This window comes from Anopheles gambiae, chromosome 2 (assembly GCF_943734735.2).
Source record: "Anopheles gambiae chromosome 2, idAnoGambNW_F1_1, whole genome shotgun sequence".
Lineage (NCBI taxonomy): Eukaryota > Metazoa > Arthropoda > Insecta > Diptera > Culicidae > Anopheles > Anopheles gambiae.
Genome location: NC_064601.1, coordinates 88,839,567 through 88,864,594, shown reverse-complemented (window position 1 = coordinate 88,864,594; position 25,028 = coordinate 88,839,567). Strand labels below are relative to the sequence as shown.

Below are 25,028 nucleotides of genomic sequence, written 5' to 3'. Positions count from 1 at the left end.
TAACACCAAAAAATCGTTTTAAAGATGGTGTAGGAATAAAAACCCAAAATTTATGAACGGCATGTATCATCCGACCCAAAATGTACACAAAAGAACTGGACAAAGCAACTGTCATCCTGAGCCTTCTTCTACGTCAAATATTTAAGGGAGGTGGCAACGCCCATCTGATGCAATTGGGACGAAATTTATATGGGATTTTATAGATAATGTTGGACATATGATTCGTCGTCCGACGCTATCTGTCAAATCCCATGTAAAAATTTGACAGGTCGTCCGATGAAATCCCATGCAAAAAAGCGTTGCCACCAGCCTAAGCCCACATCGACCTGTGCCTTATATGGACTTTAATTCCGCCTTTCAAAAATGCTCGCCAGCACGAGTGAAAATCGTACCGATCTGGAGCGGTCTCGCGAGCTCTGCCAACTGCAGTAATTTGTTGTACGGGCAGTGTGCGGTGCGCGGTTCGCGAAGCGCCGCTAATCCGTGCCGCTGCCAATGTCCGGGACGGATAAGCGAGGTCGGTTTGTTGTAGTTTGATGGGGGAAACAGGAACATTTGGTATTATTATTTTTTTGGGTTGTATCCACCGAACGAGGAAGCGCAGAATAAATCTCGGCTGCCGCACGGTGAGGCAGCAAAACGGCAAGCGTGCCGCGTCCAAGGTGTGTGAGTGCTGGGTGTCTTGTGTCCGTGCGGGTCCAGTGACGACAACGACACGCTGCGTTCCAGCAACAACAACAGCAGCATCAGCATCAGCAGCAAACGCAAAGTTCCGCACAATATCCAGTGGTAGGTCTGTGTCTCCCCACCTGAGTGCGTGTGTGTGTGTGTGTGGCCATCGCTCTCCTTGTGAATCCTGTGAGCGAAAGATCTTCCGCTCCACAGTGTCCAGCGGGGGGTGAATGTGGATGCGGGAAACTATCATCTGCTACAGTTACGATCGAACGCTCCCTCGCCGCCCCCCCCAGCAAATGGCAAGTGGATTGGAACCGCTTCGGTGGTGGTCGTCGTCGTGCATCGGTAGCCGTGCAAGAGTGTGTGCGACCCCCCGACAGTGCCCCGATCGGGAACCGGAAATTTTGGTCTTCCCTGGAAACTGTGTGTGTGTGCATGTATGTGTGGAATGTCCACTCTGTGCCTTTTTTTGGGGTTGACCTGGAATAGAAGGGCAGCATGAGAAAGAAGATATATGTAACGCAACATATTACACACCGGTGTGCGATAGGTCAGGTGATCGATCGAACTCGCCACCCGGCACCATTTCTCTGTGTATGTGTGTTTGTGTGTTTGGGGTGTATGGGGGAGCGGAAGGGGAAATGTGAAAGGGCAACCGTCGCCGGGAACGGAACCCATCGCGTGGGGAAGCTCGCAGGGCAACCATCTGCAGCAGGCTGTGGGAAGGAAAAGAAGAGCACACACACATACGCATGGTTTTCGCGTGGAAGCCGTAAAGAAGAGGAGAAGAGCTCAAGCAGGAAGAAAAGGCATGCAGGGCAGGACAGGTTCGATCAGCTAGTTGAGGCACGGACGGTGCAAGAGCAAGAAGCGCAAGAAATAGCAAAGTGCACTAGCATGCCAAGGTTGTGATGGTGTGCCGTGGTTTGTGTGTGTGTGCTAAAGAAAGACAGAGAGAACGAGAGGACGAGACACCAGCATAGCCACGGGGACACACTGAGCATCGCGGTAGCAAAAGAAAGGGCCCAAGAAATGGGCGAATATTGTGTGTGTTTTTTTGGTGGATGACGACGGTCGCCACCACGACGTCGCTCATTTTCTGCGTGCTGTAGTGGCACATACACACACACGTACATACGGGTCCATATTAGAGCATAGAAGGAAAACATCACACAAGAAGTGTATCGGTGTGTGCAGCAGCACCGCTCTGGTGTTTTGTTTTGCTTTTCTTGCAAACAGCAGCACCAGCACCAGCGCCCTACAACAGAGCAGCCATCGCGTGTGAGAGAAAGAGAGATAGTGTGAGTGAGTGAGCGAGAGAGCACGCGTAACCAACCTGTCAAAAACGAAGCGCCCTTGCAGTGGGCGAGATCTATCCGGGGTGAGCTGGTGCTAGTTGTTGCTGGATTGCTCTGACCGCGCGCGCGTGTGTGTGTGTCCTGCACACGTCCTTTTGCTTCGAGTCCTTTCCACGACATTCGCTCTCTTTCCCTCCCGCCGCGTGTGTTTTGTTCGCCAGGTGTGTGTGTGCGTGACTCACCGCCCTTTGCTCGCAGCAGAACAAGCGCGTAGGCTTCGCAGTGTGTGCAGGCAGAGTGTCGGAATTTCGGAATCGATGCTGTTGCGATGCTGTATGTGTCTGTGTGTGTGGGTTGTACGTGTGTTGTGTGATGGATGTTGTTCATTCCCCCCAAAAGGGCTCTTTAATTGTTGCTGATTATTTTTTCGTCCTTCTCCTTTTTATCACAGTGCCGTGTAAACAGGTGTGCGTGTGTGTGGTAACGCTTTCGCGCGATTGTTTCAACCGAATTGCAACAACAACACAACAACAAAAAGTGCTCGCGCGCGTGTGTGTGTTTTCCGTTGTTGGCCGTCGTTGTTGTGTTTTTAGTAATTGTAGGTGTGCGTGTGCGTGTATTTGAAGGTGAGAAAAAATAATAAAATTCACCAACAAAAAAAGGGAAAGGGTGAGAATTAACCTTAACCACCCACCCACACACACCCAAGAGCTGCCTCCCAAACCATCCGTTGTTTTTGGCGCTCGAAAAAGAAGAAGCCGTTTGTAAAGGGAAACCGGGAGGAAGGTGTTGGTGAGGGTGTGTGTGCATCGTAATATAGTTGTGTAAAAGTTGTAAAGCGTAGATAAAATTCAATCCCCCACACCAAACCCGGCGTGTGTGTGTGTTTGTGCGTGCGGTAGTGGTGGTCCGGTACACACCGGTGCGTGGGTAGGTGTGCGTGCGTGTGTGTGTGTGGTAAGAGTGATGATGAGCGGGGTGGTGGGATTAAGTGGCAGCGGGAGCGTGGGCGGAGGCGCGGGCGGCGGTGGCGGCAGTGGCGGATTTGGCAGCGGAAACGGTAACACGGTGCCACCGAACAACACGAAAGCCGCTAAAGAAGGTAAGTGACACCGTGACTCAAACAGACAAACACATACTCTCACTTAAAAGCTATGATTTAGCATAAAAAATTGGAATACAAAAATAATACTAATATTTTTCCTCTTCTTCGTAATTTTCTTCTTTTATTGCACTCGTTTCTCATCCTTCTAATTGGATGCTTTTTTCTAGTAGTAGTAGTGGTAGTGCTGTTGGCTGTCTTTTATGGACCCACACATGCCAGCTCGCACTTCACCTCAGCTCTGGCCGTGGGTGGACCAGCTTCAAAAACCAAAATTTGTTCATAAATATTCGAATCACTCTTCATCCGCCTCCCCCCGACAGAGGGAGAGAGAGAGGCCACGTTTCAAGGTTGCGCCCAAAAAAAGACAAAAAAAAAGGTTGGCCCCAAACGACACACGCCCGACAGGCATGATGTGGTGGTCTGTGCCCCGAAGCCAAATGTCTCTTGGGGATGTTTTTTGTTGTTGTTGCAATCGATGTCCGTTGCTCTACCTGTGTCGTTTGGTCGTTTCCATTTTTAATCGAATTTATGCGACGACTTGGCCAGCATGCCATCGGTGCTAATTGATAAACTTTGGAAGCAGGAGAAGGTTTTTGGAGCGGTCGATTGTACAGTCACGTGTGAAGTGCAGTTTTTTTCCTGTTCGATAATCACTATTTTACGTGCATGTGGCGTGGAAATGCCATTTGTAAGGGCCAAAAACCATCTCTAATCGGTTGCAAAACGTTTGCCTCACTGTTTTCACCATTATTGAGGGCAAGCTTGTAATTAACGAGCGTGTGTGTGTGTGTTTTATCCCAACACAACACTACAGTGAGTGTGGGTGGTGGGCCTTTTTTTGTTATCCCCTGTAACCACCACCATTTTCAACCTGTTACTGTAGGGTGTTCTCATTTCCTTTCTCGCTAACTTATCGCAAACCTTCGGCCCAGCGCCTTTGGTGATAAGCTGCACCGACCACAAAGCGCGGTACCGATTGTCCCAAGCCGCTTTACAGTGGTTTTTGTTTCCGATTTATACCCCCCGCCCCACCGGTGGTATCAGTTTTTGTAGGTAAAAGATAATCTTATCGTGCGCTTAGCAAAGTTTTGCACATTAAATGGGCTAGCCAAGAGAAGGCTTTGTAAAATAGCTTCCGAAGGAAATGATATTAACATTCTGGGAAAGTGTGATTTTAGGACAAAGCGATTCTTCGATTTTGCACTTGCTAATTCCTCTCCGTTTTGCGCGAAAACTTCTTCCCTGCGAGTGTGTGTGTGTGCGTGTGTGCAAAGTCACGTCCGGACTACATTCCAATAGATGCGACCTAAAACCTACACAACGGGGAGAGTACACGAGAGGAGTGTTTGGAGTGTTTGGTAGGAGAACCCCGGGGCGAATGTCGCGCGAAAAGAAACAAAGAATTAATTCGCACACAAGAAACGGCAAAAGTCAATGAAATCCGTCCGGTGCAACAGCGAACCTGGGGTGTGTAAAATGGCGAGACAACGCATGCCCCCCCCCCCCCCCAGATCAGAAAAGGGTTGTGTTCCCACCGCGATCGTATCGGGCATCTGGTTTCACTGGCTGGTGGATTCGATCGAGAGCTTAAACGTTGCAATTGACGATCCTGTACAGTGGGTTTTACAGGGTTTTGCAAGTCACATTCAAATGTTAACATCATTATTCTCCACCTGCAAGATGTTTTTCAACTGCTGTCACATATTGTACTGGCATCACTATAAAATTTCAGTTCTTACACATGATTTTCAACACATCACAAATAACTGTCAAACTCAATCCAGCTTAAGACGTGTTGAAAATCATGTGGAAGAACTGAAACTGTATTGTGATGCAAATACAACATTTGACTGCTTTTGAACATCTTCTTCGAGGAGGTGAATAATGAAGTTCACATTCGAAAGTAAAACTTGGAAAACCCTGTAATTTTTAATTCCTTAAGCATGATTTTCAACACTTCAAAAGTATATTACCGTCGTTTTTTCACCGGGGTTTGATGCGTTATCTCATCACGCATAGACCGTTGAAGTGTTGAAAATCATGCTGAAGAATTAAACAATATTATGATGGAAATGAAACATAAGAGTGATGTGGAATAACATATTGCACGTGGTAAAAAACAGTGTTTTCAAATTCGTAAATGACCTGGAAAACCCTGTATCGGAGTAGAAAGGCTTAATTATTTAAATAATTAATTGTACAACAATTGCACCTTTTTTGCAGTAATAATGGGGATTTACATGGAACGTCTTGAAAAGTAATGTATGCTCTGCTGCAAAACCGCCCAGAGATCTCGGGTGTCACACCGTGTCCCTCGTACATTCCTTCTCACGATCGTTGCGCTTGGCGGGCGCAGAAACTTGATCTTGCTTCTTCCGTCTAGCCAGCATCTTCAAACAAACTTGCTGCTGCTGGTGGTGGTAGTTGTGGGTAAGGAAACAGACAAAAGCAGCCAATGTCCTTCGATGGCTAAACTCTTTGCGGTGTGTGCGTTTCTTCGTACATGCGCTAAAAAGGAATGAGCAATGAACTGCGTTGCTTGGACCCAAGAACCTGTGCAGGAAGGCGCAAACATGGCTAAGAATCGATACAGACCGGAAATATCTACAATTATTGCACACTTTTTGCTGGGAACGTTCTTTGGATTTGGATGCAAAGAATTATTGTGCGGTGAGTGGGAAATTCCGTGCGTCGTTCCGTGACGTATTTCATCACGTTTATGCTGGCTATTTTGTATACATTAAGCATTCTTCTGATTAAATTGGATGTAATTCCATTAGCATGGCACTACCGCAACACTAAAACAGAGATTTTGCTGTACCAATTGCATACCTGCAGGCGTTTATCGCGTCTTATCTCTAGAAATACTTCTTTTCAATCGCTTTGCTATCTTGTGACCCAGTTTAGCAGTCGCTCTGTGAGTAATAAACCTTCTACTAGCATTTACAATACACACACACAATGCAGACAAGAAGAAAACGAAAAAAAAACTGCTTAAATGGCAAATGTCATCGAGACGGCGCTACATTGCAATTTCGCTTAGCGCGCACAACCCCCTCCAGTTCGTTGGCTGCGTTGGATGCCCTGATGCACACGCGGACGGTGGGCTGCATTTGTGCACTGTAAGAAATTGTTTTGCAAACAATCGATTGCCACGGAGTGTGTAGCAGCAGCACAAACAGCTCGGGGTGGACTTTTTTCCCTCTCTTTTCTCTTACTCTCACTTCACTAGAACATGCTTCACACTACTGCCACATCCGCTTTTCGCAACTGGCCGCAAAAACACTTGTACGATATGTGTGTGTGTATGTGGGGAGAAAACAGTTTTGCATCATCCTTTTTTTTCGAATTCCCAGTGGAAATAGTGTTTTTTATCTCTTCACTAGCCCTGGAAAAAAAAGAGACAGTAATCGCTTTCGTACCAAATTCACCGTAAATCTCGGCTTGCGCGCGCGTGTGTGTGTGTTTTTATGCTGGAAGCTGGAGCCATTCATGCGAATGGGTTTGCATCATCGCTTCGCCTGCTAAAACCGCTTAATGCACAAAAGTGAAATGATGTTGTGCTTTTCTTTCGCTCGTTTGCGTGTTTTTTCTTTCTTCTTCTTCTCCCGTGTGTTTGTGTTGTCGTTTTAGTTTTCGCTTAGAACGTTTGTACCGGCACTTCGGTTCACATAATTTCCCGCATGTTTTTTGTGTGTTGTTGTTGCTGCTTCCACTTGAACGTGAAACACTTAAGCCAGAGTGTGGCGAAACTAGAACATATGTAGGGAAATGTGTTGCGGTGTGTTTTTGTTTGGCTTTGCAGCTTTCCCTTCGTCTGACACCAATCGGCACAATTGCAGTCCAGCGAAAAAAATCTGGAAATGTGCAAGATTTCACTGATAACACGCTTTAGCGGGCTATGTTGGGCAGCTTCGCCTTCCGTTTTTATTTTCCTTTACTGCATACAAATGCAGCGAAGTGTCGTTTTTAATGTGCATGCTTTCGAACGCTACTTATCGTTTTAAGCTGGAGCAAAAAAGGATTTAAAAAAATAAAGGTAAACTCTTCAAATTAAAACGGTTGAACAATTTTGATATACTGGGTAAGCTGTTTAAAAGAGTTTTTTTTGGCTGTATCCGTAATGCCTATAAAATTCCCTCTATCATTGCTTCTATCGCTCGTGCCATTTCCATGTTGTTAAGTTAGGCAGAAATTGCCTGAAAAGAGAGATTTTCCGACTGAAAAAAACGTGGAAAACTTATTTTATGTACGTTATTTTTTTGTTTTGTTCTTGCAAACCTTATTTGATGGCGCCTTTCCACCTATTTCCTACCTGCATTCCGTTTCACGCTGGGAGACAGTTTTTTTGTGATTCTTTTTAATGTGTTGTCGTGTTTCGCGTCTTCTTTTACGGTACGTTTGTTCCAGTTTCCGGCTCACTTCCGACAGAGATTGCAGTGCAGTGCTTTTGAATTTTGTTCTACACTCCGGCTCCGGCGCTGGAAGCGGATTTTCTACTTTTCTTCGTCTTTTCTTTGCTTTGTTTTCAAAATTATTCTTCTGCCGAAGGACCACCGAGCAAGAAAGGGGGTAAAAAATTATTTAAAAAAAATGCAAAGACTACGTGCATATGAAATGCAACCGTTCTGTTGCAAAACGTTTTTTCCCTACAAGAGCACAACGTTCACATCAAACGTGGGACAGAGAGCCGAATGCAGTCCGCTTATAATTGATTGTAACTGCAGTGGAAAGTAGAAAGAAGAGGATGAGTTGGGGAATGGTTTGCAGCTGAAGAGGGAAACGCTAGTGATTGCTATCTAATCCATTTAGCGGAAAATGTATGCCCCACTCTGGACGGACAATTCTACTTCAATCGAGTAGTTGTGGACCGTTCTTTGCTCTCGGATGAGAAGTGGGTACACTTGAGCAGCATTTTTGATTGAGTATATTTTTTTATAGTAATGTTTCAATGGAGTTGCTCGGATAAATACATAATTTCACTGAGTGCGTAATGCGGTTCGTCGCTTCTATCAGTATGATTCATCTAATGTACCACTTAGTCGCTTTGATTAAATTTATGATTATCCGATTACAAGACGCATTGGATGTCTTACAAATTACATGTAAAAAATCCTCCAATATGTACTAGTGAGACAAAGCGTGGTTGGTTGTTATCACACGTATACCGATATGCTGATTCTGATATTAATCACAGTCACTTGGACGTCATATTTAGGCATAGAATTACTGCTTTACGACCGTCCGACTGATGTCATATGATTTCAAGATAATTAGCGTTCATAATCAATTACACTCCGTATCAATTATCCCGCCCTCCAGAAACGGTGACAGTGCGGGATAATTAATCTAAAGTAATTTGCATCCCGTACGTCAAATCTCTCGCCGACACCTTCCCCCCTCTCTTCTTTTTCAAGAAGGGACACTAGCATGAATCGTGCCGGAGAGAATGTGCGAACTCGTCAACCTGTCGGTAAGGGTACTTGTGACGGTTGTCCTCATGAGGCTGATATTCTTTTCGATGATGTGGAGACTTGCATCCTCAAATTTTTATTGATTAAAATAATAATTTTGTACGTTTCTACAAAGTACGAGTACTTTGATCTCCCTTGGATATCTATTCTAAATGAAATGATTTTTAAAAATAGAACTCGACTAATTGCATAAACCAAATTAGAACATCAATACAATACTGCCTATGAAGGCATTGAGGAGTTCAGGAATGGTTTAGTATCTAGTTGAAATTCCCAAAAGTTATTGATTAATGCTTTAAAAGTGATTAGTGCTTCAAAACGTCATGAGAATCACGGGATAATCACCACCGAAAACTATAAAAATATGCGTGAGTCTCACGCCTGATCATCAAAGTAGAGCTTGTGACGCTGACATGATGTTGTTTCAGTCGGAATAAGTCAGTAAAAAAGTCATGACATAGTGACTGCCCACGTGTTGGCCGCAAATATGTCACGAAGCATGTATTGGTCTCACCAATGGTTTTGAGTATCACATCGGGTCATCACAATTGAGTATGTGACGCTGACATAGATTTTATTTCAGTCAGATTTTTTTATGACATTGACAGTGATATTTTGCAGCACTTCTTATGATAGCTTTTAAAAATCAGTAATTAGAGATATAGAACTTAGAAGTTCGTTGCCAATAAGAATTAGCCCATCATATGTATAATTCTGTGAATAAGATCTACGACCCCAAAAATTTATTTAAAATTCTATAAACTAGCCATGAAGAATATTTCAAAATATTTAGCTATCATGGGTCAAGCGTCGTCCTATCATGTAGGTATTGAAGTTTACTGTTTTAAATACTTTGGCATGCTTAAGATGACACTTTTTAGAGGACCTTATAGTTCCAGCACTTTCATGCTCCGCTGAAGAACATCTATTGATGCGCAGTTTAGCAATTCATTCGATATTATAATGAAATGAATGTCCTGATCATCACAATTAAATGGCGCCTAAAGACCCGACAGTTTTTGAAGATACGAATCGTTGAAGCAGTTTAGTAAACATTGTCTCCTCAGGGACAACGCCACGGTTGCTCGATTTCGAACCGCGAACGTGTTTAAATAACCCACCACGTCGATGCAAATAGTTGCCACTAATCACGTCAACACAATGCCATGCAAGATTAACTTCACGGAATGTGAAACATTCTCCCCTGGTTCCGAGTGCACCACCCAGCTGCTATCCAGCAACCCGAGACATATGGGAAGCACAGCGCAGCCCGCTTTGGGACGATAAAATTGTCATCGTTCGATTCTGCTACTCGGTGTACTCGGTTCGTTTGGTTTCCGGTGGAAAAACTTTTCCTTCTTTCCAATGGTTCCAATCTTCTACCCACAACCGCTGCTCTCGGGCGAGGAGTGGCGACTCTTCGTGGCGGGCTGTCTTGAGTGTAGGGTTTCCTTTTATCCGGTGTCTCTACCATTCCACCGGAGTGTTATGGCCAACGGAATGCCTTCCCCAGTGGAGTATCACCTTCGCCTGGCCACGATACTGCAGACAGTATTTATAGGTGCACACTCTGGTGTCCCCACACACACACACACAAATGCTGCTCCTGGTTGCACCAATTTAGGTGACGCGCGGAATTAACGCGCTGGGGTTTATTTTTGTCGGCAAAATATTTACGCACACGCGCGCGCATCGTCTCAACCCGTGTCTGGATGACACTCTCCCTCCGGCCGTGTGCTTGTTGGACTGTATGCAGTTAGATTTTCACCTGAAAAGTAGAACCATTTTCCCTCGGTTAGTAGTTAGTTCGGGCAGGGCAGTAGAAAGAGAGAGAGAGAGAGAGAGTGAGAAAGCAAACTTTTTTTTGAAAATTCTTGTAACCGATCCGGCTACGAGCCGCGCAAGGTATCGTATGCGGGAAGCGACGGACAATCTCATTAATCACGCCACCACGTGACTCGGATTTAATTCTGCTCATTACTATGCACCACCACCGCGCGCTACTATTTTCATTTGCAAGCATTCCAAGCTCCCGTTCTATCCTCCTCCCCTTCTACCCCTCCGTACATGTTAAGTTGTTTGACATAAATTGGAGAAAACATACTTAAAGAGCTTTAGGCCACGGCATTAGGCTGATTGAATTAATGAAGCAAAGTAAAACATTATACGCAATGGGCAGGCGAATACATCTCTCCAATACTGCCGTGTACACGCTGCACGGCGCTGGCTTTGCTGCAAGACTTTTGCAAGACACGCTGCTAATATAACAGCTTCACGTGATTGGAATTGACGTCTTTTGTGCTGTAGCGGAATGATTCGGTCTGATGGGAAAAAAGTTCCAAATATTTGTACCCCACGTCCCACGGTAGCGGCAAGACCTTCTTGAGTAGCTGATCACGATTCTTGCTGCACTGGAGAAGACACGTTTCCCCGTAGAAATCCTCTAACACACACTCACACACAACGTGCCCCCTGTCTCCATAGAAAGCGTTCATCATTCAGCCATTTATCATCATTTGGGTGATAAAAGGTGTAACACAAAAAGGAGTGCGAAGAATTTCGCCTTCCCGTTGTAGCAAATTCCCCCTCCCCTAGTTAGTTCCGTGGAGAAAGATCTATCTTTGCTGGGCTTTCGCGGTGTGCAGCTTAGCATGCAGCGCTATCATTCCGGAGCAACTTTCGGCAAATTAATCATCTCCACTTTGCTGGCTGCTCCGGCAAAGGTGGCTCTAATTGAAGGTGATGCATAAGTGGAAGCCAAACTTTCTCGAGGGCGCTCTGCTCACAGGATAAAGGGCGCATGCATAATCTTCCTACTTAAGGTTCATCTAGATTGTTCTCTGTACTAGGATGGGCCTATTGGAGCGATAATTTATATTTCGTAATAGCGTCACAGTTGAAGGGGGTGGTGCATAGTGCAATGGATAAGCCGAAGGTGTTATATTGAACAGGTTATGGGATCGAATCTCAAAAGAAGCAATTACTGATTTATCCAATTATACATGTTGAGCAGAACTGTAAGTCTGGGAAAGCATTAGAATGATTCCCCATTGGGTGATGTGTCTTCTAAAATATGAAGAAGAAGAAAAAAAGTGAATGAAACAACGTCATTTATTAATGTATGGAATTGGTTGTTGTGCGAAAATATCTCGATTTTAGATTGCTGTCGCGTCATTGTTTTCGGAGCGCTCATTTGACCTTATCTCATGCATAACGCAACTCATAAACAATATCAAACGGTTGATTAAACCAAACCGATCCCTGCTTCGATCCAATTTCGATACGAATACAATGCTGCACCAGACCGTGAAAAATTCTACTCCATATAATCCGCAACCGACGATCATTTATCGGCTTTATGCGCGCTCATCGATCGATACGCACCCAAGTTTGAGGCTGCCGGCGACTACTACGTCGTCGTTGTCGTTGTGCTCGCCGTGTTTCGGTTTTCCAGCACCAACGGAATTCGATCGATTTACAGAAAAGTCACTCTACTTCCGCGGATCCGAGTGTGGTGGTAGTGATGGTTGAACCCATTTCCGAACCCAATTTCACTGACTGCCATCCGATAGCCTGCGATGGTTGTGTTGCGGGCGGGGTGTGATGTAAATACAATCTATTTGTCAAAGTTTGATTGTTCGAGCGCACGCTAAATGGTGTCCGTCGGAGCGTCGGAGGTACTGTTGCGCGGAAGCGGTAGGGTGGAAGCAGCGCAAGGAAGCGCGTTTGCTGTTTGATAATCCCATTATCAACCTACTTATTTCTAACTGCAGCAGAGGCAACAGCGCTTGTAATTCACAACGATGTTGCTATGGTGGGAGCGATGAAGTAGAGCTGTGGAGCAGCGCAGTATCGTATTGTGATGGTATTACAAAATGACATCGTGGCCGCGTTGTGCTTTTCCTTCCACTACCAGCTCCATGCCGAGCTCTGTGGTTGGATAAAGTGTTACAGTAGATGACGCAATGCGATGGTGTAATAGGTGCAGTCTTCTATTTGCTTTTTCCGTTTTGCGTGTGTTCTGTTTGCACGATAAATAAGAACTGTTTTGTGTGGCGCTTAAATAAGTCACGTTGGGGCCGTTGGAAACATTTGAAATTACACATATTTTTAAAGAAGCTTTTTTAATGAGACGAAACGATTATGAATAAAAAAAGAAAAAGAACTTTAGCAACATTATTATCCCTTTTGGTTGGTTTGCAGTAGTGATGGGAAATTCGATTCATTTCACGACTCGGATTCGGGTGCGAGCCTATCGGAATCGATTCGGACTTATGAGTGCAGCGGGTGCGTTAGAACGGAGTCGTAATCAAGACGAGGTGCAACTAGATAGAGTATATACGAGTAATGATCAGTAGGTGCACGAAATCATACAGGGTTTGCCAAGTCACTTCCGAATTTGCACATAATTCTTCACCGCCTCCAAGATGTTTTTCAACAGCTGTCATACATTGTATTGGCATCAGAATAAAATTACAGTTCATACACACGATTTTCAGCACGTAACAAAGAACTGTCATGTTCAATCCAGCACGAGACGTGTTGAAAATCATGTGGATGAACTGAAATATCATTGTGATGCAAATGCAATATTTGACAGCTGTTGAAAAACATCTCGAATGCGATGAAATTTTTTTGTTGACGCTGGAAATTGAATCGGAAAACCATGTAAGGGCCTCCGACCCGTTGGAACAGCGAGTTTGCATAACCACCACTAGTTATTGTACAGATTGAACAAACAGTTAAACAAAAAAAAAAAAAACAAAAGCAAAACACCAAAAAGAACCATTCCATATGAGTTAAATAATGAAATTAAAAAAATCTATCTCTATAAAAAAAATTGTATATCTAAATTTTACATTCTCAATACTCAAAATTAAAGTAGAAAGCTGTTTACCTGTTTACCTACCTTCTATCTGGCTGACTAGGTATTACCAAAAACTAGCGCACCAAACAACCAAAACCAAAACATCTTATAAAAAACTTAATATTTTTGTTATAACAAATATACAAATATACGTGTTATAGGAGTATCCCGACGAGGTCGAATCCCGATGAGCCCGGAAATCTGGCGTTGTATACTGCATTTTTAAACCAAAATATAGCCTATCTTGGCCAGAACCGTTCACGGAATCGCTGATGCTCTCTTGCACCTACTGAACCTGCTTGTACCTTTTGGGTCAACCCGGACGACCTGGGAATCGATATTATGTCCACCCGAAATTAGGGATGGTTCCGAAACGGTAGGCGCGACTCGTTCCGCACATCACTAGTTTGCAGCTTGCGAAAAACTCTCCCCGATTCGCATCGATAGGCTTATCTGATGGGTTATCTCGCTCACGCTCACGGTTCGGTAGCCACCCGTTGATGACGTCAAAGCAAAACCTCTAATGATGAGGTGATGCCGGTTTAGTGCCATCGCTGCTAACAAAGTTTGAAATTCATTTCATCGGCAGTTTTATTCTGCCCATTTCTGCTTTATCTCACAGTACCCTTCCGAATCATGCTTTTGCTCCAAAAAACAAAGTGTTTTTTTGGAATCCCAGTTTGGATGGGGGGTGTGGTGGGATTTGAAAATCTGACTGGCCCTTTACTGGCCCTTTGAAAAAGTCGAATACAGGTGGGGAACAACACCCTTTTGGTACGCAAGGTAATGGTGGGGTAGGCCTGGAAAAGCTGCTGCCGTTGGGGTTGAAAGTTTGACCGGCCCCGGCTTTCTCATCACAAACCTCTCCGACAAAAGATGATGGTGTTGGGGATGGTGCACGTGGAAAAGTTTTCTACCTCATCGTGAGCCTCTCCCGGTTATTATTTGCTGGCACAGTAGAGCCAAATCAGTTGGAAGGGTAAGAGAATGAAAAAAATACATCAAGCGTGCGGAACCTCTAGAAAACATTTCCCGTTCCGTTGTTCGTTATAGGTTAGTATGAAGCTGTCAAAGTTGGCCCAAGATGGACACGGGAAATAGGAATGTGGGATGTTATTTTTCGAAAGCTGCCACTGTGCGAATGAATGGTTTAGTAAGGGTCGTTATTGACGTCATAGAAAGCGATCTAATATTAATAAAAAAGCTTCTTTTTGCTATATGAATGAATGTAGGGAGTTTTGGGGAAAGAATATTATTTCCAATCAAAAATATGGCTGTAAATTAAAACTCTTTTTGTGTTGTGTTAGTGTTGTAAACTGTAAAAATGTTGCTAATTTTATTGCGAAATAAATGTTAGCTGTAATCTGTTGCCTTTAGTTATTATTTATCCTCTTTTCTATTTGATTATTTACTCTATGATACTTCCTTGTGTTTTCCTCCATTGTTTATTCGTTTTGTTTTATTGTTGTTTATAATTTGTTTCTATTGTTTTTGTATTCTTGTCATTAATAGTTTAGATAATTAAACCACATTTAAGATATAATTACGCAAGTTTGATAGATTTGTAAAGGGAATGCTTAACATTTTAACCAAAGAATATATTATTTTTTTATTAAAAAAACACAATTTATTCTTATCATGGTTAGAATATTGATTACTATTGACCATTTTTGCTTTGGAAACATGTTAAAAATCGTCACCATTTTTGACTGATTCATCATAACTTTGGCATCCGGAAAACGTCATTAACAATTCAAATCCAACACCTTCTCCCTTCCCCGCCCTCCCCCCCCCCCCCCCCCCCCCCCCGTTATGATTCTGTTCGAAAAGCCATGTCAAAATAAATACATACCTCACGGAATTATTTTGGTTCTCTGTGGCACTTTGATTGAAACATTGTGACATTCCGGCGATATCCATTCGTTTGTAAATATTTTAGAGAAGCCGTAGCACAAAAAAAGTAAAATAAAAACAAACAAACCCCAAATCGGAGCTGGTGCATCTGGTGCATCTGATTGGAGATGGGAAGTGGGAGAAAATAAAATCAACCCACACCATCTCTGTTGCAGCTCGCCTGGCTAACGTCATCATCAATCTCGTTTCATTTTCGTACGCGATGTGTTCGGTATATGAGCTGCTGCTGCAGTTTGGTGCGGCCCGTTCCGGGTAAATTGGCGCTGTGTGTGTATAGGTTTGGAGTCTCAAAATAGTGCGATGGGTGGAATGTTAGGAAGAAAAATCGTTTCCACTAATTTGAACGTATTTGTATGATGTATGTTTTCCACCGTTGTTCGAAGCGGTACAGCAACTGCTGCTTGCTTGCGCTGCTATTAGTGTAAGATGAAACAGAAAAGCCGGGCTCATTTGTTATCCTCTAAGAAGGACTCCGAAACACGGTTAAACGACGTGGCATGGCTTTGCTGTACCGTCCGTCAGGAGCTCGTTTGGTGTGTTATACTGTGTGGTAATGGTGTGCCGTACATATCGACCATGGTGTCATACCCCCCAAAAACACTCACTCGCGTCGTAAAGTGCATAATAGTGCATCTGTCACGGGGCACATGTTTTCCCATTTTCCATTTTCCCGAGAACATTGCAGCCAAAGGTGTATGGCGTGGTGGTGACACATTTTAGCTGCACCGTTTACGTGTCCCGGTGACACAAGAATTAGGCCACTGCGGCAGAGCAGAGCACAAACCGGGCGGGGGTGAGAGGGGGTCGATCGTTTCGGGTGCCCCAAAGCCAGTGTCCGGTCATGTCGAATTATGACGTTGTTTCGCGTGAGATCGACTTCCGCACCGGTTCGGGTTCGTTTGCGCTCTTCGTCTTTGGAGTCAAGCGGGATGAAAAACCGGGCGGTTCACACAAAAACGGTTAAAATCTCTCATGGCTTAGCTCTATGGGGAATGTATCTGCAGTGAATAAATGTCTGGCCAAAGACTGGCAAACGAGATTTGACAACAACGGCCGCCCGTTCGCAATCCACACGGAAGTTGAACAAATAAATTTAGTCACACGGAGAATCATAACTTCCTCCGAGAGTGGGTCCTAGTGGAAAAGTGTTGGGTTATATTTTCCTTTTTTCTGAAAATGGTTTGCGGGGTCCGAATTTGATGTTCAAAAAGCGTGTTACTTCAAGCTTTATATGAAATAAAATTATTGAAAAAGCAAATTATTGAGTGGCCGATTGAGTATCAATTGAATTGTATCATGTATTGTGAAAAACAACCTGAATAAATATCTTATTTTATTATTGCAGTTTCATTTTAATGATTTAAAATAATATTCTGATTACTTCGCTTAATAAGGGAACATCCATAAATTACGTTGCATGATAAGTTCTTTGCTGGAAGTTACTGGTTATTTTTTGTACTTGTACAGTGTCTTTCCATCTGGGAAGTTCTGCGTTTATATCTGAAGAAACAGCTTATGGGGCCCTTCACGATTCTAGTCAGTTTTTTGTATGCAGTTTGACAGTTGGAGGTTGAAATCATGTAAACACTCAAAAACTAGCCTGCAATTTTCAGTCTAGATTATTCTAGCCTCAAAGCTAGAATTAGATTCGAGTACCTGCTCGAAAACACGATGTTGTTTACATTTACCCCAAGGTGCATTAAAGAGATCACGTGAGGGAATCTAGAAACAAAGTGTATGCAGTCCAGGTGGTCTCATAGTATGTTTTTTAAAACAAAATTTGAATATCACTTTTTGACAGGATGGGTGAAAACATTTGTTCAAACAAGCTTTCTAGAGGCTTGACGAATACTCAAAACACTCTTAAAATCTTCATTCAGAAGCAGAAGCGATAAAAATCAGCCTTCTAAATTCATACACCTTGGGATAAACCCATCTGTATATTGTACTCACTTAGATAGCTGCTCGAAAACTGCTAAACAATGCAAACAGCTGACAGGCTGACATTTCAGCCTACGAACTTACAACGGAAAGGGCCCCTATATTGGTTATTTGTATTTTTTTTCTATGATTTCCTGTAATGACGTCAGTTGTTATTATTTGCCAATTCACTGCCACTGTTTATGGTCTTGAGATTTGATTGTTTAAATTTAATTTTGTATTTAGATTATTATTATTATTATTTATTATTATTATTATTATTTATTCCGAAAGTTATCCAGCTGGCATAAGCTTACATAACATACTTATTTCTATAGTTAATGCTAAAGAACAGTGCTAACAAAAACGCATCAAAAAACATAACAAGTTTAACTGTCAATCAACCAAATAAAAATAAAGAAAACAACATAAACTGTGGAAGCGTCATATTAAGCTATGTAAAAAGGTCCGTAAATTGTTTAAGTTTGAGTTCAAGTCGACATTGTTTCCTAGCGAGTTATAAGCACTTAACATTTTTAATAAAGGATCGTTTGATCCAAAATTAGTCGATCTGAATTCTATGTTAAATAATGTCCTGGTTCTTAACATTCTACTGGGGGCCTGAAAGTTCAATTTACTCAGAATTGACGGGGCGTCTAAAGATCCGGTAACAAGTTTGTGTATAAATAAGCACTGTGCCGTCTTTCTTCTATGTTGCAGAGGTTCTAGTCCAAATAGCAGGCACCTTGTACGGTAAGAGGGACAAACAGAATTACGAGACCATGGGAGACGGTAAAACAATGAACGAGTGAGCTTACGTTGAACCGATTCTAGCCTATCTATTAAATATTGCTGTGTCGGAGTCCAAATAATACTAGCGAATTCTAAGGTAGGACGGACAATTGCACAATACAGAGCTTTTATACTGAATGGATCTTTGAAGTCTTTCGCAACACGCAAAATGAATCCTAACAAACGGAAGGCTTTTGAAAGTATTGCTTCATAGTGGTTCTGTAACGTAAGTCTGCTATCTAAATGGACGCCTAAATCGCGAATCACATTTTTACGCGGCACTGATCTATCATCAATTTTATAATCGTAAACAATGGGGGTTCTTTTTCTAGTGTAGGATATAACAGAGCATTTAGATATGTTGAGACGCATACAATTTGATTTACACCATGAGTTAAATCGAGTTAAGCAGTTTTGAAGGGTAAAACAATCGGTTTGATCTGATATCGGTAGAAACATTTTCATATCATCTGCATAAAACAATTTTTCGCAATCTGGTATAACATAAATAACATCGTTTATGAAAATGTTAAAAAGAATAGGTCCGAGAATACTGCCTTGTGGAACCCCGGACGTGTTGGTGAATGGTGCAGATATAGAGGAGGAAATATTCACTGTTATATGCCTATCATTTAAATAACAGGAGAGCCAATGAACTAGCGCCCCAATTACTCCGTAGCTTGATAGTTTTGAAATTAGCATTGAATGATTTACGGAGTCAAAGGCAGCACTGAAGTCGGTGTAGATTACGTCTACCTGTTTACCATTGTCCATTGCAGGATAGCAGGTGCTCAATAAAGAGAGAAGGTTTGTTTCAATTGAGCGGTTGGGTAGAAAGCCGTGCTGATCATTGGAGATTATATTTTTAAAACCACTTGATAGGTGTTTCGAAATGGTGATCTCAAAAATTTTGCTGACTGCACATAACATATAAATACCACGGTAATTACATATGTCATTTCTATTTCCATTTTTGTAAACCGGGAACATGAATGAAGATTTCCATGCTTGAGGGAAGCGTTTCTGCTGCAAAGACTTGTTGAACAATGTGGTCAAGACAGGAGTTAAAGCATCTCTGCAGCGTTTGAAAATAGCACTGGGTATAGCGTCAGGCCCAGTAGCGAATGAAAGCTTCAACTCGTTGATAGCCGAGGCAATGTCAGCTTCAGACAGAACAGGAAGAGGAATGTCGGCAGCATCAGGTATATGGTTGGACGTAACAGCATTAGTGACTGGTGGCGAGTTACTCACGTATGTTGATGAAAAGTAATCAGCAAATGCTTGACTGATTTCAACATTACCGGTGTACGATCTTCCGTTCAGAAGCATCATTGATGGAAGTCTGTTACTATCTCGTTTTTGTCGAGCAAAACTAAAAAACGTTCTTGGATCCCTTTTAAATCGGTTTTCTATTTTTCTTACGTAGTTGGCGTAGGCTCGGCGATTAAGTGTCTGGTACAGACGGGCAGCTTTAATAAATATTCTTCTATTGACCTCGTTCTTATGTTGACGGAACATTTTATGGAGTCTTTTTTTCTGTTTTCTCAAGTCTTTTAACCGTGAGTTAGACCAGGGTGGCTTGGTTGGGGTCCGATACAGAGGGACAAACTTATCGTAAAAGCTTGTGATTTTATTTGTAAACGACAAAATGTTTTGATTGAGATCCGGGTCTCTGGTGATATGGCTCCAGTCAACGTTGGTAAGGGCCGATGAGAGACCTATAAAATTCGTCTTTCGGAAGTTCCGACTCTGAATATTTGAAGTATGTTGTGGTGTTGTAGTGTGATTTGATTCAGAAAATAGGCGGAGAGCAATCACCGGGTGGTAGGAGTCTGGTTGAATCCAAGGGTCAAGAACGAGCTCCAACTTTAATAAGTGGTAAGGAATCCCATCATCAGCCAAAATAATGTATGTAATGTATAATTCATAATGCATAATATGTAATGTATAATTCGCGGTAACAGTTCGTCTCTGTGTCTTTACAAAATTTTTAAGCGGATTTGATAACTTTTGCACGCTTTTGTGACATCTTATGAAGTGATGTCATAATCTGTTAAATTACAAACAAGGCATAAATGTACAACTTATTGTAACAAAGAGAACAGGAAGTAGGCGAACTTATCAGATCAAAAAGAAACCCCCTGTAACTCAAACATATAAATTGTTTTAGTAACATAAATTGTATTCTCATAACTTATCAAATCGAACCGAATTCCACTGGATTAGAACTTAGAGCACAGGTCAATTTTATGACACCTTTCAACCCACACCATGCCGGTTCCAGGAGCGGCGAGTGTATACATTCCGATATAATTCCCCCGACGGGTCAAGAACATTTCGAGAACAGAATCATTTTCCCTCGGAGCGCACTGTTCCGGTTCAAGCTTCAAAGTTCACAAAGCTTCCGAATGTTTGCCCAGTCCGGGAAGGCCCTTCTTCGGGTCTTTCGGTTCGCAGCACCGTTGCCATTTCCATACAGAGGCCAAAGAAAATTGCGTCTGTGCAAATACGTAATCGAGAGCAATCACCGCTCCTTGGTGACCATTTGTGTCGTACGAGCAGGCAGGCGGCAGCGCACGGTGCAAGTCGCCCGGCGTCGGAAAAGGATTAACGTTTGTGCATTGAACGTCAAGAAAGCAGAGGCATTCGAATCCGTCTACCCGGGCAGATGTTGCTTGTGTGCGATGGGTTGCGAGCGAACGGTAAGGCACACACGATGGAAGATGGAATTGAAAGTAAACGCATCGCACTTTAAGCAACGGGCGTGAGCGAGTAGCTTGTCCTGACCGCAGCCAACCCGCACCGGGTGGTGATGGTGGGAGTAAACTTGATACCGTGGCGATGGTGCTGCTCAACGACATCAGATGTCGTGTTTATACTGCTGCTGCTGCTGCTGCTGCTGCAAGTCGATATCGATGAGCAATACTGTGGCAATGAAAACGATACCATTATTGGTTTGGATTTGAATGGGCGCTAGAGCTGCCCATTGACCTGTTGGTTGTGGAGAAGGAATTAAATGTGTGTGTGTGTGTGTGTGTGTGCTACGGTTGAATATGGTGTTGAAGGTGGTTAACCAGCAAAAGGGAAGGCGGCTTGTTTTGAGTGGTAGCGTTGCCAATTCTCAGCGTAATGGTTGATTGGTATTTAAAGTTATTTTACCTAAGTGCGTCGTAAACGTGGCGGAAGGCGTACTTACATTCCATTTGAACGGTGAGTCTGCGGTGTGTGTGTTTGTGCACGCAGTGGGAGAAGATATTCAATAAAACTGCCTCGAATCTAGTAGATGATGGAATAAATGGCAAGAACGATTAGAATTTGCATTAGGGTAATTCGTGTCACCGTTTGTTGGTGTTTGTAAACGAAGTTAACAACGTGGTGACCTTAGAAACTTGTTATTAATGTGAGAGCCATAATGGATATTGGATCTATACGTTCTTCAGATTGAAATTAGCTAAAATAGTATCATTACTTTTCAAAACGTAGTTTCGAACAGTTTTACATTTTTCTAGAATATATCATTGCTCTTTGATATCAAATACAGATGCACAAAGAATGAACATATGTTGAGATTTTTTTGGGCTGATAATTTAAGAAGTTTGGTTAGACGACGTGTGTAATAATGGGAAAAATGAATTTTTCGTCGGAATCGATTCCGGCTAGCTACGAAGTTTTCTGGAATCGATTCCGGATAGTATGCCCGGAATCAGTTTCCAGAATTGGTTATGGAATCGGAATTGGCTCCAAAATCAGAATCGGCTTCGAAGTCGAAGTCTGGTTTCGGCATCTACATAACAAGTGACGTTTGGATCTAATGATGCTACATATTGATAGCCGCAAAGAATCCAAATTTAATGGTAAACAGTCCATTCTCATGGAGATTTCCGGATTGATTTCGCTTCTGAAACTCCTTATTTCAATTCCAGAACTAATTCTCATTCTGGTGCTAATTATAATTCTGGAGTCAATTCTGATTCCATTTCCGGAGAAAATTGCGATTCCCAGGAATTCCGATTTCAGACCCAATTCCGGATTCAGAGTCTACTCCGCAATCGACTCCGGAGTCAACTCCAGCATCGGAATCGACTCCGGAATTGTTTCCGAACATTCTGTTAAATGTAAACGACTGTATAATATTTTGTACTTAAAAATGTTGAAACATGAATTAAACCTAATTCCCAATTTTTTTATTCTTCTATTTTTTATTGCAGGTAACATTTGAACCACTAGACACCCTTGAAGTAGTTTGAATCCTCTTACAGCAATCCAGCAACATACACGAGACTGCAGAAACCAGACCTACTACACAAGCCGTAGGTTTGAATGAATTTATCTGTTTGTCTATCAAATTCATTACTCCTATCCCCTCACCTCCCCCCACACCATCAAACGACTTAGTTTGTGGGGGCCACTACGGGTCGTCTGCTGCAAGTTATGACAGCTTGCGTCGATTACAAATATAATATCGTCTAGAATAATGTTATTTACCCCGCGCATCGGATGCGTCATTTGATCGGAACACACACAAATACACACACTATTAGTCCCGTGTACATATTATCGCGTGTGTTTGAAGGCGGTGGCAAAGTTAAGCGAAAACGGTCGTTTCATCCATGTCAGCATAAATTTTCAAACCCACTCGTGCGTCGCTCGGTGGTGGAGCGAGTGGTGGAGCGATCGGGCGGCGGCAGAACCCTTTCGTTGGCGTGCTCTGCCCCGGCGGAGCGAAATACATGGCGGACAGGTGGCCAACTTTCTTGCGCGCCCTGGCGCAAGCTCAAGAACGCTACCGACCGAAAAATCGACTATTAAGTAAAGTCATTTAAGGTCCTCTCTCTCTCTCTTGCTCTCCACTTTCCATCCCGATAGAAATGTGACCGTCATTGGGAGGCGTTTATGATTATGATATGGGTATTTACATAACGGCCACCATCGCTATCCATCTTTGCGCGGGACAGTTTGAACCCGTCGAGTTGCCGCCCCGAAAGGATTGGGTTCGGGCAGTGAGTTTTCATGCTAAAAGACGAATTAAACGCTAACTGCTGCCGCTGCTGCTACATTTTCCGGAGCCACATAATCGTATGTTTTCACTGTTGGCTAGGGGCCGGGGAGGACGCTGAATGAGTGACAGGTGGTCGTGCTGAGGGCGGCTTTTTTGTGTGTGCCCCATCCCCGTGAAACACTGTATCCGTACATCGAACCGTTTAATTTGCCACTTTATTTCCCCCGAGATGCGAGGATATTCTCATCCCGATTAATACTATTCGTCTGTCCGCTCTCGGGGGCAGAAAAAGTAGGGATAGATTTTGGTCTGAATTTTGCCTGAAGGTATGAAGCGCTGACAAAAGAACAAAAAAAAACTCACTATTTCGAAAACTGATGAAGGCACATTTCAAGCTTTTCCGCCGCCTGGCTTTTCCTTACCGGCCCTGGCCAGTAACGACATGTACTATTATCCATTTGCTGCCCTGTTGGTGCTGATGAGTGGAGTTGTATAATGGAATCCCTTCATACCCCACCTTCGTTACGGCCACACGGCCTGTCGAGGATTGCTCGGTCGTTGTATTACAGCGTTCCAGCAAAGGACCGGGCTTGGGGCAGGGCATGAATATTTTATGGAAATTTGTAATCACATGAATACTAGCCCGGGATGCAAATGATTTCACTTGAAAATGTGTGTGAGTGTGTTTGTGCTCTTGAGTTTTGCTCTTCGGGGGTGTTGAGCCAAAATGGACGAAGAATTAGATTTTGTGTAGCGTTCGATGTAAGTCGTAAACGGCAAATGTCGTTTGGCGAAAGGAGTCAAAGTTGTTTTTTCGCTTTAAACAATTTTTGATTGGTCAAAAGTGGAAAAACATACGCCAGGTTTAAATAAACGTCGTAAAAAAAGGTCCTTACATCGTTCGCAACAAAAAACTTAAAGAACTCTTACCGTTCAATCAACACGGAAAAGCCGCGCTTTAGCTGGTTTGGTACGTTAGATACTGCCAGAGCGTACACAATGCTAACCAAATTATTTTAACGAGCCCCATAAAAAAGAGGGAATGTAAAAATGCCCAACTTAAATGGCGCCATCATGTGTCCAGGCAGACACATCCTTTTAGGTCCTTTCTGTCCTGAAACAGTTTTTTTTTCAAGCTTTCGGGAGTGCGAAAGACCTTACAGAGGACTAAAGGCGACAAATACCTGGTCCGAACTGGTGAACTCTTCTTCTCGCAGGTAACTAACCCAAATGGCCAGTTCCCGGATAGAGACCGTACAACGGAAAGGATAAAGGACAACGCGAAAACAAACAAAAAAACTGGTTAAATGGTTGAGGAACAGATCTTGTGGATAACAAAAAAAGAAAATTCCCGATTAGGTAGAATGGGATGTAACTTCAGGGCGAAAATTTTTGTACACTTTTTTTCTGGTGTAGAGGTGAGAAAAAAAACACAGAAAAGAGAAGGATTAACCCTCGAAAAAGCGAACACATGCTCGACACTGTTGGGCTTTTGGGCTGTTTTATGTTTTATGCTAGAATCAAATTATCGGTGGACAGTGTGCTCTAAGCTCGGTGCGCTGGTGCTTAGAAAGCGTTGCTTTCGTTGGGTTGCTGTAGGAATGTTCGCTCGACTAGGGAGTCGCTCGTCCGTTACTCATCTCGGAACATCATCATTTATGTACCAGGGCGTACAGTGAACACAAAAAGTAGAGTAAATTTATCTCTCTGACATTTTGGGCTTCGGAGAATGGATTGTGCCTTTTTGGGTAGGAATTTGTTGGGGTTTTTTTGGGATTTTGGAAAAATGCGCTGCCAGTAGACTCTCTAGCAGCTCTTGAGGCGAAATAAGTGCAATGGATTGTAAAAAAGCTCGACATTAGATTGCTGGGAGATGAAATATAGATTTTGGTGTGTGTAATAGCTTGTCGTATGATTAAATGGTGCTGCTTCACCGAATAAAGTGTATAAGAACTACTTGAACCATCGTTCCATTCTGGATGAG

At 43.0% G+C, this 25,028-nt stretch overlaps 1 protein-coding gene across 5 annotated transcripts in view; it reads left to right on the top strand.

The window, feature by feature from the left end:
* Positions 1-441: 441 nt before the first annotated feature.
* The window catches only part of LOC1276401 (cyclin-dependent kinase 14), a 134,826-nt gene continuing 110,239 nt past the window's right edge, over positions 442-25,028 (top strand). Inside the window, exons 1-2 of one of the 5 annotated variants that reach the window (XM_061650647.1) lie at positions 442-517; positions 2,425-3,075. In XM_061650647.1, coding sequence (XP_061506631.1) covers positions 2,940-3,075 — 136 coding nt within the window. In that variant the 5' untranslated portion in view covers positions 442-517; positions 2,425-2,939. Of the gene's footprint in view, positions 794-2,424; positions 3,076-25,028 lie in introns of all 5 variants that reach the window. The other 4 variants (XM_061650645.1, XM_061650646.1, XM_061650644.1 and 1 more) reach the window with 4 other exon arrangements.